At 43.7% G+C, this 12,969-nt stretch overlaps 1 protein-coding gene across 1 annotated transcript in view; it reads left to right on the top strand.

Moving 5' to 3' along the window:
* COG4 (component of oligomeric golgi complex 4) overlaps window positions 1-12,969 on the top strand; it is a 158,006-nt gene that overhangs the window by 515 nt on the left and 144,522 nt on the right. The window contains exons 2-3 of the mRNA XM_033940444.1: window positions 4,249-4,331; window positions 10,691-10,805. Coding sequence (XP_033796335.1) covers window positions 4,249-4,331; window positions 10,691-10,805 — 198 coding nt within the window. The remainder of the gene's footprint in view (window positions 1-4,248; window positions 4,332-10,690; window positions 10,806-12,969) is intronic.

Here is a 12,969-nt window from a genome sequence, read left to right as displayed (position 1 = left end):
AATATTTTTGTTGCTAGGACACCTACAGTGAACCAATCTAAAATAAAAAGTTGAAGGTGAGGGTATAGACAAGAGTTAGTTTATGAAGAAGAGGAAGCGATGGTAAAGTGCAGTGCTTGGGATTAAAGGAGCTTGTGTTTTTTTTACTGTCATGTGTGTATAATGCACACTCAAAATGCAGGGGGGAGGTATAAAGTTATAAACTGAAAGCTGACAAATGTAATTGGTAAAGAAACCTGTGATTACATTATGAGGCCCTTTTACTAAGCTGTGTTAAGTAACTAATATGGGGTTTGCTACATGGTAGATAGTAGCACAGACATGAGATACTGTCTTGTGTTAAAAAGGCAGTTGCTGCAATGAAATACCTGCATTAGCTGCATAAGAGTGGAAGTAAAGAGAAGGTTGGAAACTATAGGTTAGTTAGTCTGACCTTGGTAGTAAGTGAGTAAACTAATGGAAATAATTTTTAAGCAGAAGATAGTGAGATTTCTACAATCAAATGGACTACAGGACCCGAGACAGGTCATGTCGGATGAATCTGATTAGAAACATGACGCAGATAAAGGCCAAATGGCCCATCCAGTCTGCCTATCCATAGTAACCATTATCTCTTCCTTTCTAAGAGATCCCACATGCCTATCCCATGCTTTTTTGAATTCAGACACAGTCTCTGTCCACTACCTCTTCCGGGAGACTGTTCCATGCTTCTAAGACCCTTTCTGTAAAAAAGTACCATATTTTTCGCTCCATATGAAACACTTTTTTTCCTCAAAAAAGTGGGTGGAAATGTCTGTGTGTCTTATGGAGTGAATATTACCTTTTTTCCACCTTTAAAAATCCTGGTGGTCCAGAGGTGTATCAGCAGGAGCAAGCTTTCTGTTCTCCTGCCTGGACCTGCGCCACTCCCTAGATGGTTGCTGTCAGTTATTGCGGGACTCACGAGAACTGACTGCAAGGTTTCAAGGTTTATTAATTATTTGATGAATCGCTATATCTTTATACAAAGCGATGTACATAGTAAAAAAAATACAATTAAGTTAAAATACATACAGTATATATAAACAATAGAAATCCAACATGACCAACAACAATTGGGAGGGAAGGGGAACAGGGAACAGCGCATGGCCAGGCGGAGGCACAGAAAGCTCGCTCCTGCCGATACACCACTGGCCAACCAGGATTTTAAAAGGTACAGGGAGTGGGGAGTAAAAACATGGAAATACCAACAATGATGTGCATTCTTAGATGGGGGGGGGGGGGGTAAAAACATGGAAATGCTTAACAATGGAGGAAGATAAATATGAAAATAACTGGAGGCAGCAATGAACCCTGGAGCTGGAAAGAGTTATCATACTCATTTTGATGCTGGCTGTGACAGTCTGATGACAGGAAATTCCTATACCAAAAGGCACAATAAGGTGACACGTCTCACCTCCCCCCCCCCCCCCCCCCATCCTGGCCTACTACTGGACCACCAGAGTACACCATTTGGTTCAGAATATTTTTTTCTTGGTTTTTCCTCCTCTACACCTTGGTGCATTTTATGGTCAGGTGTGTCTTAAAGAGCAAAAACTACGGTATTTCCTTAGATTACTCCTGAGCCTATCACCTCTTAAGTTCATCCTATGCCCTCTCATTCTAGAGCTTCCTTTCAAATGAAAGAGACGCGACTCGTGCATTTACACCACATAGGTATTTAAACGTCTATCATATCTCCCCTTTCCCGTCTTTCCTCCAAACTATACATATTGAGATTTTTAAGTCTGTCCCCATACACCTTATGATGAAGATCACACACCATTTTAGTAACTTTCCTCTGCCCTGTCCAGCAGCACCCCTTTCCTGATCTCCCTGTCCAGCAGTAGCCCTTCTCCTTTCCCTCCCCCCTATCCAGCAGCACCCTTTCCCTGCTTCCCCTGTCCAACAGTAGCCCTTCTCCCTTCCTTTTACCTCCCCCTGTCCAGCAGCACCCCTTCCCTGCTCCCCCTGTCCAGCAGTAGCCCTTCTCCCTTCCTTTTACCTCCCCCCCCTGTCCAACAGCACCCCTTTCCTGCTCTTATCTGATAAGTCTCCCATGTTTTCTGAAGCAGCTCTGCCAGGACCCACCGCAGGCTCCTTGTAGCGATAGGGAAACCGCCACATGCAAACTGCCGCAGGCTCCTTATTCAGCTGGCTCCTTTTTCAGCTTTAGTTGAAGGGTTTTTCCTTACTGCAGGAGTGTCAGCCATTTAGAATAGACCTTCAGAAAAGATTGTAGTAAACAAAACTGTGGTCAAATTTAAACATGTGTAGGATAGACAGAGAGTTAAAAGTTAAAATATAATAGTTAAGAATTAAAATATAATAGTGGTGCCAGCCTTTTACTGTATACAATTTTTAAAGTAAAAAAACAGCATAAAATCTTTGTTGATCCAAATCAATTGGAAAATTTATTTTTAGATAAATCCCCTTTTAACTCTAAAGAGAATATTGGTGAGGCTGAGGGTTTGTGATGTAGCACAATATAATTTAAGCCTGATTATATGGGGATAAATTTTATTTTCCTATTTTATTATAATAAATGTGACTTCCTACAGGTAGAAAACAGTCCCAATAATGTGGACTGGAAAATTTAAAATGATTTCTAATTACTTTATGTTTGAATTTTTGTATTTCCTTTATTTGTTATACGATGTAATAAAAGAATAAATTTATAAATAAATAAAAAATCGCCATTCTAATGATGTCATAATGCTAACACACAATAACAGTATAGATGTTATGAGGATGTCTACGTAATGCCTAAAAGGTGATTCTGTAAAGGATGTCTAACAATATAGACATGTTTAGATTCGCTCAGCACCACTGAGTGTGATTCTCGGCAGCGGGAGAAATGCCCACACTCTCCTGCCGCAAACAACACCCTCTCGGCAGCGGGAGAGAAGCCCATTCTCTCCCACTGTCATGCACCCCATCCATGCCTCCAACGACCGCCACCCTCTCCCCCTTACTTTGCATAGATGGCTTGCTGGAGGGATGCTATTCCCTCTGGCCAGCAGGCCCGCCTCTTCAAAATGGCAGGCCATCCCCTCCCCAATGCATACTGGGATGCACGGGGGAGGAGCCTGTGGCTCTTATTGGCCCAGGTTGTTTAAGGCCCATCCTATGTGTGTTGCCTTATGTGTCTGAGCCAATCAGAGCTTTAGGCTCCTTGCCAATGCATCTGGGTGGGGCCTAAGGCTCTGATTGGCCCAGACACATAAGGCTTCACCATAAGAGGAGCCTTAAACAACCTGGGCCAATCAGAGCCTCAGACCTTCCCTGTGCATCTCAGGATGCACTGGGGATGGAAAGACCCACCATTTTGAAGAGGCAGGCCTGCTGGCCTTAGGTAGTAGGCATACCTCTGGCCAGCCATCTATGTCAGGAAGGGGGAGAGGGTGGCGGTTGTTGGAGGCATGGGGGTTGTGCAAGATGGCGGGAGAGAGTGAGCATCTCTCCCACTGCCGAGGGGGGTGATGTTTGCAGCGGGAGAGAATGGGCATCCCTCCTGCTGCCGGGGGGATTGTGTTTGTGGCGGAAGACAGTGGGCATCTCTCCCCCTTCTGAGGGGATGTTGGGGGAGGGGGGGATTTGCTTTATGGCGGGAGAGCGTAGACATGTCTCCCGCTGTTGGGTGGAGGGTTTCTTGACTTCAATGGCTGAATTTGTTGTTTTTATTGTGTTTTGTTTTTATTCTGTGCATGTGCCCATCGCTATCACCAGCGATGGGCACATGCAAATTTTCGCTACTCTCCACCAACCTCATTTGCATGAATGTTTTTTGGAGAATGGCTCGCTTTTTTAAATTTGCTACTATAACAGTTGCAACAGCGGCCTGTTGGTTTGTTTTTTTATGCAACTTTTTGAGAATCTAGGCCTTAGCAAAAACTACATATAGATTTATTAAGGCTTGTTGCAGTATAGTAGACTGGTGCAAAAGAGTAGTCTGGGTAAATTGTAGTCTGTGTCCACCATTATCAAATTTCTGTTTCTATGCAGTTATATCTGGAGATTATTTATGGTGGACATTGGCATGTTTGTAGATCACAGTTGAGAACCTGTGACCTGAAACATTTAACTGTGAAAAATATGTAAATTAGTCTGAGAGGGAGTTTTAATGCATTGTGTTGAAAATACTTTTGATCTTTGTGAAAGCAAGGCCACTAGAAATCTAACCAATGGCAGGGAATTTAGAAATCTTAAAGGACTGCTTTTCTGTTACAGAACGATGCAGAATCACAGCTGGAGATGCTTGTTAACCAGCAAAGCAGCATTGAAAACAAGATGACTGTCCTGCAGCGCATGGGGTAAGAAGCAAAATCGTCTGTTTCCTATGTTGGCAAAATGAGTATTATGCTGCTGTGATGGGCATCAATTCATTCTGTTAAAATAATGTCCTTGGGTAGAGTTGATGTTTTATTAGGCTGATGAAAATACCTACTTTACCTGAGCCTTGAGACACAGCTGAAAAGAATGTAAACTACAGTAAATCCAAATTCACTTCTCCCTTCTGTGTAGAAGATATTGTTTATCCCTAGTCCATTTTTGTCCTGTTTTGTTTTAATTAGATTGTAAACTCTATTGAGCAGGTATCTGTTATATGTTTAATGTTCAGTACTTTGTATGTCTAGCAGCCCTATAGAAATGATGAACAGTAGTAGTAGAATGCTACAGTACTGCAAACTAACCTTAAAATGTTTGCAAGCCTAAGGAAGATAGTTAAACTGTTTTGGTAGTACACTTTCTTACTGGCTTGCATGCTGCAAAATCACACAGTGCTCTGTAAATGTTTCCTGATTGACCTTCTCTTTCCCATTCCTGCATCGCTGCCAATGTGCCTTCTAGGATTTTTTCAGTTATGTATTCCAGAGTTCTATAGGAAATAAAATATTAAATACCAGTGGCTTATCTTCTGTCTTTTCTCAGCCCTTATCTTTTATTCTTAGAGCAGGCCAGCAGGTCTTCTTGTGCAAGCCTCAGACATTCAGCCTGAAGGATGGGTGTGGCCCTTAGTCAAAGTGCCCAGCTGTAGCACATGTACCAAGTTCCAGCAGCAGAAGGCAACAGCTTTGTTGCTGCAGCAACCAGCCTGTTGGTTCTCAAGGAAAACAGGATTTAGGAACAGTAGTAGGAAATTGCTTCCTGCCTGCTTTTGCCTGTGGGCATTTAGTTTTAGTTTAGTTTATTTAACCATTTGATATACTGCTGTTAATGCAGTGAGCACAGCAGAGCTGTTTACAAAGTAAATAAAGAGAGGAGGATCTCTACACCATTACAAACATGGGAGCTGACGCAGAAAACCCTGTGGTAGAGCTGTAGCTCTACTACAAAATTAGCTTATCATGGCATACTGTATGCCATGAGCATGCAAATTATTGCCATGTTAAAATTGTGGTAGAATGTTCCACGTGAGTAGGGTGCCACCATTTTGAAAATGACAACACCACTTGAAAGAGTGGGCACTGTTCTGCCTCATTTAGAGGTATGGAATTTGAGAGGGGGAGGGGAGAACCTGGATGATGGATCAGGTTGGGGGTGCCTATTAATCACTAGAAACTATTTTTTTTTTTAATTGGATCAGGTGAAGGAAAGGTACCACTAGACACCATGGAATTTTTTTTAGGTCGAGGAACGCAGAGAGAGGGGTGACATGATCGAGACATTCAAGTATCTCACGGGCCGCATCGAGGTGGAAGAAAATATCTTCTTTTTCAAGGGTCCCGCGGCAACAAGGGGGCATCCGTGGAAAATCAGGGGCGGGAAACTGCACGGGGACACCAGGAAATTCTTTTTCACTGAAAGGGTGGTTGATCGCTGGAATAGTCTTCCACTTCAGGTTATTGAGGCCAGCAGCGTGCCTGATTTTAAGGCCAAATAGCCTTAGACACGTGGCCTTAGACTTTTAGACACGTGGGATCTATTCACAGAGAAAGGTAGGGGAGGGTCATTGGGGTGGGCAGACTAGATGGGCCATGGCCCTTATCTGCTGTCTATTTCTATGTTTCTATGAGTAATGTGTGTCTGTGTGGGGGGGAGGGGGGTGCGGGATGACCTAAACACTGGAAATTAAGTATTGGGGAGAAAGATAAGTGAGTTCCCTAAACTCCAGGGAATCTCAGTCTGGTCTGATAAGGGCAGGAGAGAAGGTATCAGTGCAGAATTGTCCCTGTATTACTTAAAAATGGGCTGTATAATTCAATGTGCTTTTTTACATGTGTATACTCTAGGCCAATTCCAGTCCTCGAGAGCCGGAGCCAGGTCAGGTTTTCAGGATATCCACAATGAATATGTATGAGATGGATTTGCATGCACTGCCTCCTTGAGATGCAAATCTATCTCACGCATATTTATTGTGGATATCCTGAACACCTGACCTGGCTCTGGCTCTTGAGGACCGGAATTGCCTACCCCTGCTCTAGGCCAGTGTTCTTAAACCGCCGGTCCGCAGACCGGTGTCAGTCCGCAGAAATTTTCTGCCAGTGCACAGGGCCGGCACTTCCATCAGACCCAAGACAGTGTTCTGCAGCTGCCGGTCCATGGTGCGATCAACGCAGCGTCTTCGGGCCAGCTCCCTGAATGCTGCAGTGCACAAAGCCATGGGAAAAGGCTCCTATGCGCGGCCTTTGCCTGAACCAGAAGCCTTCTCTCTGACGTCGCAACGTCAGAGGGAAGGCTTCCAGATGAGGCGCGGGCGCGCTCAAGGAGCCGCTGCCTACAGCTTTGTGCAATGCAGAACTCAGGGAGCCGGCCCGAAGATGCTGCATTGATCGCACAGTGGACCAGCCCAAAAAGAGACAACAATGGTAGGGGAAATGCTTTTATTTTTTTTTTTTAGTGATTAATTTGTCTGTTCAGGAAGAAATGCATTTGTTTCTTTTCCTCTGGGATTGTTCTGCTTGCAGAGTCTTGCATCTTAGGGTTTGTTTGTAAATATTAGTACTTTTAGTTTTTGGTCCTGCATTTGCATGGGGTTATCTGTTTTCTGGTAGGAATGAATGTTAAAAAACATACAGTGTACTTTGTGTATTTTAATTTTGTGATTAACCATTATGTGTTGTTAATACAATTATATTGTGTGTATATATGAAAAATGAAAGGAAAAAATGGTGTTATAATTAGTACCATTATGGGGGCGGGGTCTGGGGTGGAGATGGGCACGACTTAGCCCAGTGTTCTTCAATTGTTGGTCCGCGGACCAGTGCCGGTCCACAAAATAATTATTTTATTTCCGCCAGTCCACAGGTATCAAAAGGTTGAAGAACACTGCTCTAGACAATTTTATAAGTACCTACTTGAGCATGTAAATGCTATTCTGCATGCTCAATTCACTTATAAAAGTGCCCTCTTAAAGTTCATTGTTCCTCAGAGAAAGCAGTTGTGGGTCATTTTAAATGTAACATTCAGTAGCAAAGACATTGTACAGTAGCTGTTTCTTTCCATTAATTGCAAATCTGCAAAAGAGTGTCACTTTAAAACTCTGAACTCCTCCTCTTCTGCAGTGAAGAACAACTCACTTGTCAGTTTTTTCCTTTTGAAAGTGAATTTGGAAGGTGTATTCTGAATAGCCCTGCTTCTTTTTGTTATTTTTGCCATTGGTCTTCAAATTTTACTGTGACTTTGGTGCTCAGAGGTCCACTTATTGGGCTTATTTCTTTGGGGAAATGATGCAGTCCTGGGTGGGTGGACAGCTGCTCCTAGGCCAATCTTTTTCAGTATCTGTGGAGCCAGCCTGTTTTTTGTCCCTTCAGGACCATTAGGTCCGTTCCTCTGGGAGCTGCTCATCTGCTGATTTATTAGAGGCTTGAGCACAGGCTTTGGGGCCCCTATGTAACAACCCTCTGGGTATCAGGGAGCCAACTGCAAAGCTACTCCCCCCCCAGTGCAACGTGGACTTTTGGGGGTGGGAGTCTGTGATTGGGGCTCGCCTGACCAGCAGCCAGAAGACCTTCGTCGGTGGACTTCTGCTGGCTATCTCTGAGGCAGAAATCATGTCACTATTTTTTGTTTTTCAATTAAGCTCAATCGAAAAGCAAGTGGTTCATCAATCATCTGGAACTGAGAGCCATTCATTTGGTGCTGAAGGAGTTGCAGTCTTTCCTGACAGAGAAGGTAGTCAGGTTGTTTTCAGACAATGCCACAATGGTAGCTTATGTGAACAAACAAGGAGGAACGAGAAGCACTTCTGGAGGCACAGATGTTATTCCAGTGGGTGGAGGTCAACTCACATGCTCCCTTAGCTGCCCACGTTGTGGGAGTAGAGAACATCCAGGCCGATTTTTCTCAGCAGGCAGACTCTGGATCTAGGGGAGTTGTCTCTGTCCCAAAGGACATTTGCCCTCATTGTGCAACACTGGAGAAGATCAGAAATGTATCTCATGGCCACAGCCAAGAATACAAAGGCAGATCACATCTATAGTCAAAGAGGGAAGTGCAGGGCTAGACACCCTCGTTCAGCCCTGGCCCTCAGATCTTCTGCTCTGTGTGTTTCCTCCAAGGGCCATGGTGGGTTGGATCATCCACACAATAGTGAACCTTCAGGGGCTGGTGATTCTGGTAGCTCCAGACTGGCCCTGCTGGCCTTGGTATGCAGATCTGGTGCATCTGCAAAAAGGCATTTGTCTCAAACTACCAGTTTTTCCAGGGCTCCTGAGTCAAGGCCCAGTTCCCATGGAGAATCCAGAGCACTTTGGTCTTGCGGCATGGCTCTTGAGCACATGGCCCTAATTCATAAGGGTTATGCAGAGGTTGTCGTTACGACTCTTCTTAGCACAAAGAAACCAGCAACATTTGTGGCTTATGTGAAGACCTGGAAGTCTTCCAAATTATGGTGTGCCAATGAGTGGGTGGAGCCTGAGAAGGTTCTTATCCCGGTGATTCTATCTTTTTTCAGGCCAGTCTTGAAAAGGGCTTAGCAGTTTAATCTCTCAAGGTTCAGGTAGCTAGTATTTCATGTTTTAGGGCCCAGAGAGGTATGCAGTCATTAGCGTCTCATGCAGGCATCACTCGGTTTTTGAGGGGGCACTCAGACTTCTACCCCCACTGTGCAGGCCATTCCCATCTTGGAACTTCAATGTAGTTCTGAAGGGCCTGTCTTGGGCTCCATATGAACCCCTGCTGGATGTGTCCCTTTTAGATCTTACAATTAAGACCATGTTTTTGGTTGTCATTGTCTCAGCAAGTTGGATCTCGGAGTTACGGCCCTTTCCTGTAGAGAGCACTTCCTCTGGTTTACAGAGTCGGTTGTTTCTCTTATACTGAAGGTGGTTTCTGCCTTCTATATCAATCGAGAGATTCATTTGCCTGCCTTTAATCCCACAAGTTTAGCAAATAGGACAGAATTTTGCGGAGGCTGGATGTGCATAGAGCCCTTCTGGAGAGAATTAATAATGTGACCACTTTTTTTGTGCTGACCAGCCACTTGAGACAAGGCAAGCCAGCTTCCAAGATTTCAAAGCCCAGATGGAGTCGCATGGCAATTTCATCTTCTTACATTGCCTGTGGTAAACAGCCCCCTAACTCAATCGCAGCACATTTGACTAGAGGTGTGCCTGCTTCATGGGTGGAGTCCCAGGCTGTTTCGCCTGCTGAAATTTGTAGAGCAGCTACTTGGTCTATTCTCGACACTTTTATGAGGCTTTATAGAGTGGATGTGGCAGCTCGAGAGATGCCGCTTTTGGATCCTCGGTACTGTGGGCAGGCTTATCTATTCCTCCCTAGATGTCTGGCACTGGTTTGGTACATCAGCTACTCTATAGAATCCTATGTCTTCGCTAGCGAATAAAAGAGTAGGTTCTTACCTTGCTAATCTTCTTTCAGATAGGTTTCTGTTTGCCCCGCCCTATGTCTTCTATCATAGCTTTTGATGTGCTTGATTCCTGTCTCAGAAGTTGCCAGTGTTCATCTCAGGACCTCTTCTCCTGTATCTAAGATTTAGCAGAGACAAAACTACAGGAATATGAAGGCTCTTTTTTTTCTTTATCCTTTTGCAGGGTTTTTATGGCTCCTAGTAGTTGCATTTAGCAGGTTGGTTCCTAGCTGCTCAGTATGCATAATTTGTTGTTCAGTGTTAAATTGTTAAATGTTTATTAATCATTGTTCTTTTTCATAAGTTACAGAGCAGAACAGAATATGGTTTGTTGCCGAGGAAGCTTCCCATGTCCCTCCTTCTCTTTTCTTCTGTTTTTAGTAGAATTTGATTGCTTTGGTTCCAACTGAAGAGGGAGTGGTTCTCCACCGGAGAAAGGGAGGAGTTCAGAGTTTTATGTTCAAATCTTTTTTTATTGTGAATGCAAAACAATAGACAACTAAAAAAAGAACAAAGTCAAAAGAAGCAATATCCAACAATTCCACAGTTGTGGTTGTGTTTTGAGAAAACAAAAGCAATACATTATTAAAAGATAATATGACTGATCCTTCTTCCTTTCAGATTCCTGGAAAGGTTTTGATGAAGTAATCACTGTACTGCTATTTTGTAACTTTAATTGAGTGGTTTGTTTTTTTGGCAGAGAAAGAAATGTCTATAAACAAGATAAGACCTCCAAGTGACTAGTGTCTTTATTTAATTGGTAGGGTTCTAGAGGCTAATGCTTTCTTTTTCTGAGACTTGGTGCATGTTGGGATTCTCTCTGATAAACTGTGCACTATATCCTAAATGGTTTCCTTGTAGCCCTAATCTGCAGCTGATTGAAGGGGATGCTGAGCAGTTATCTGGGATGATCAGCTTTACATGTAACCTTGCAGAAAATGTCAGCAGCAAGGTTCGACAACTTGACCTTGCCAAGGTAAACATTTCTTTAATTTCTTATACAGTCTAATGCCTACAAGCCCAAAAACTATCAAAATGGTTTACATTCAGGCACAGTCAGGTATTTTTCTGAGTTTTTCTGAAGCAAATAAGGGTTAAGTGACTCATCCAAGATCACATGGAGCTGCAGTGGGATTTAAACCAGGTTCCACTGTTCTCAGCTCACTGCTCTAACCATTAGGCTACTCCTCTGTTTACTGGGATAGGCTTGGAAATGAGTCAAAGTCAATTCAAAATACTTGCATGACCTCTAGATTTCTATTTAAACAGTAGTGCTGCCCGATTCACGATTCAAATTGGTTCATCGATTCACTTCAGGTGAATCGATTCGAATCGATTTAAAACAAACAAACAAAAAAATCGGCCTCCCGATTCAGTAACTGACCCTCCACCCTCGCCCCCTAAAGCAGGAGCGGCAGCGCTGCCTCTTGCTGACTGGCCACTACCGCACCTACTTTAGAGGGCGAGGGTCAGTCGGGAAGTGTTGGTGTCTGGCTTTCCCCCTGGCCTCCCGCGCATCCTTTTACCTAATATCAGCTTGCAGAGAAGATCGCCGGTGCTAGCGATCTTTGAAAGCTGCCATAGGTTTTCGGAGCTGTCTTTCCTCTGCCACGGTCCTGCCCCTCCTCTGACATCAGAGGCAGGATCGCGGAAGAGGAAACAGCTCTGAAGGCCTATGGCAGCTTGCAAAGATCGCTAGCACCGGCGATCTTTTCTGCAGGCTGCTGATATTAGGTAAATGGATGCGTGGGAGATCAGGGGGAACATGCAGGCTTTCAGGGGGGAAGGCGGTAAGGCCTTCAGGGTTGGGATGCAGGCCTTCAGAGGGGACAGGCCTTTAGGGGTGGTGGTACAGGCCTTCAGGAGTGGAGGACAGGCCTTCAGGGGGGGTGCAAGCCTTCCAAGGGGGACACAAGCCTTCAGGGTAGTAGCACAGGCCTTCAGGGGGGTACAGGCAGGTCTTCAGGGGGTTGGTGCAAGCTTTCAGGGGGGACAGACCTTCAGGGGAGGGGGGCTCTGGTGTAGAAGTACACGGAGGGAGGGAGGGAAGGGGGTGTTCAAAGAGACATGCATATGCCAGACTTTGGGGGGGAAGAAATAATCGGTGTAAAACCAGAACAAAGGGAGAAAGATGGTGGACAATGGGATTTAGGGAGGGAAGGAACAGAAAGGGAGAAAAGTTGAACACAAAGGATGGTGTGGAGGGGGGATAGAGATACTGGATAGGAGGGTAGTTGGGAAAAGAAAGGGAGAGATGGTGGGGAAGGAGGGAGAAGTGCTGGATGAAAGGGTAGTTGATAAAAGGTGGATCTGTGGATGGAGACAAAAAAAGGAAAGATGCCAGACCTCCAGGGGAGAGAAGGGAAACAGAAGGGGAGGACAGAGATAGAAGATGGATGGTTAGCACGGAGAAAGAAGAAAGAAGAAAATCCTGGCAAGCAAGTTATCAGAAGACAACGAGAGCCTGGGACCAACAAGATTTGAATAATGACCCAACAACAATAGGTAGAAAAAATAATTTTATTTTCTGTTTTGTGATTACAATAAGTCAGATTTGAAGCGTGTATCCTGCTAGAGCTGATGTTAGTACAAATCAAAACCAGGCTCTAAACTTATATATATATTTAAAGACTCAGATTATTCAACTTAAATCATATACCAGAAAGAGTCTTATATTTTTCTTACAGACCTCAGTGGTACCAGCTGTACGAATTCAAACTATAATCATACAAGTATCCGGCACCAGAATTGTCATTGGTCTCAATAAATACTTTAAATAGTTTTAATTTATTTTATATTTTAAATAGTTTTAAATAGAAAGATACTCAAGTTCAAGTTTATTTGTTCTTGATGAATCGCCTATTTAAATTACTAGGCGATGTACAATATAATAAAATATACAAATAAAATGTTAGTAACATATAATACTCATATTATATTACTCATCTTTAAATACGCGGGTGGGGATAGGCACTCTGACATAGAGCTATGTTTTACCCGCAAGGGCTTTATCAAGGAATTCCCCCTGCAGATATATATAATTAATACATGTAGTTATTATCATTGTATTAACAGCAGATTTAATATTCTAAACTTCTTAACGACAGTTTTGATATAAAATACCTTAGGTCAACAGACTC

Source organism: Geotrypetes seraphini, chromosome 4 (assembly GCF_902459505.1).
Source record: "Geotrypetes seraphini chromosome 4, aGeoSer1.1, whole genome shotgun sequence".
Taxonomy (NCBI): Eukaryota; Metazoa; Chordata; class Amphibia; order Gymnophiona; family Dermophiidae; genus Geotrypetes; species Geotrypetes seraphini.
This window is presented reverse-complemented; position numbering and strand designations above follow the sequence as displayed.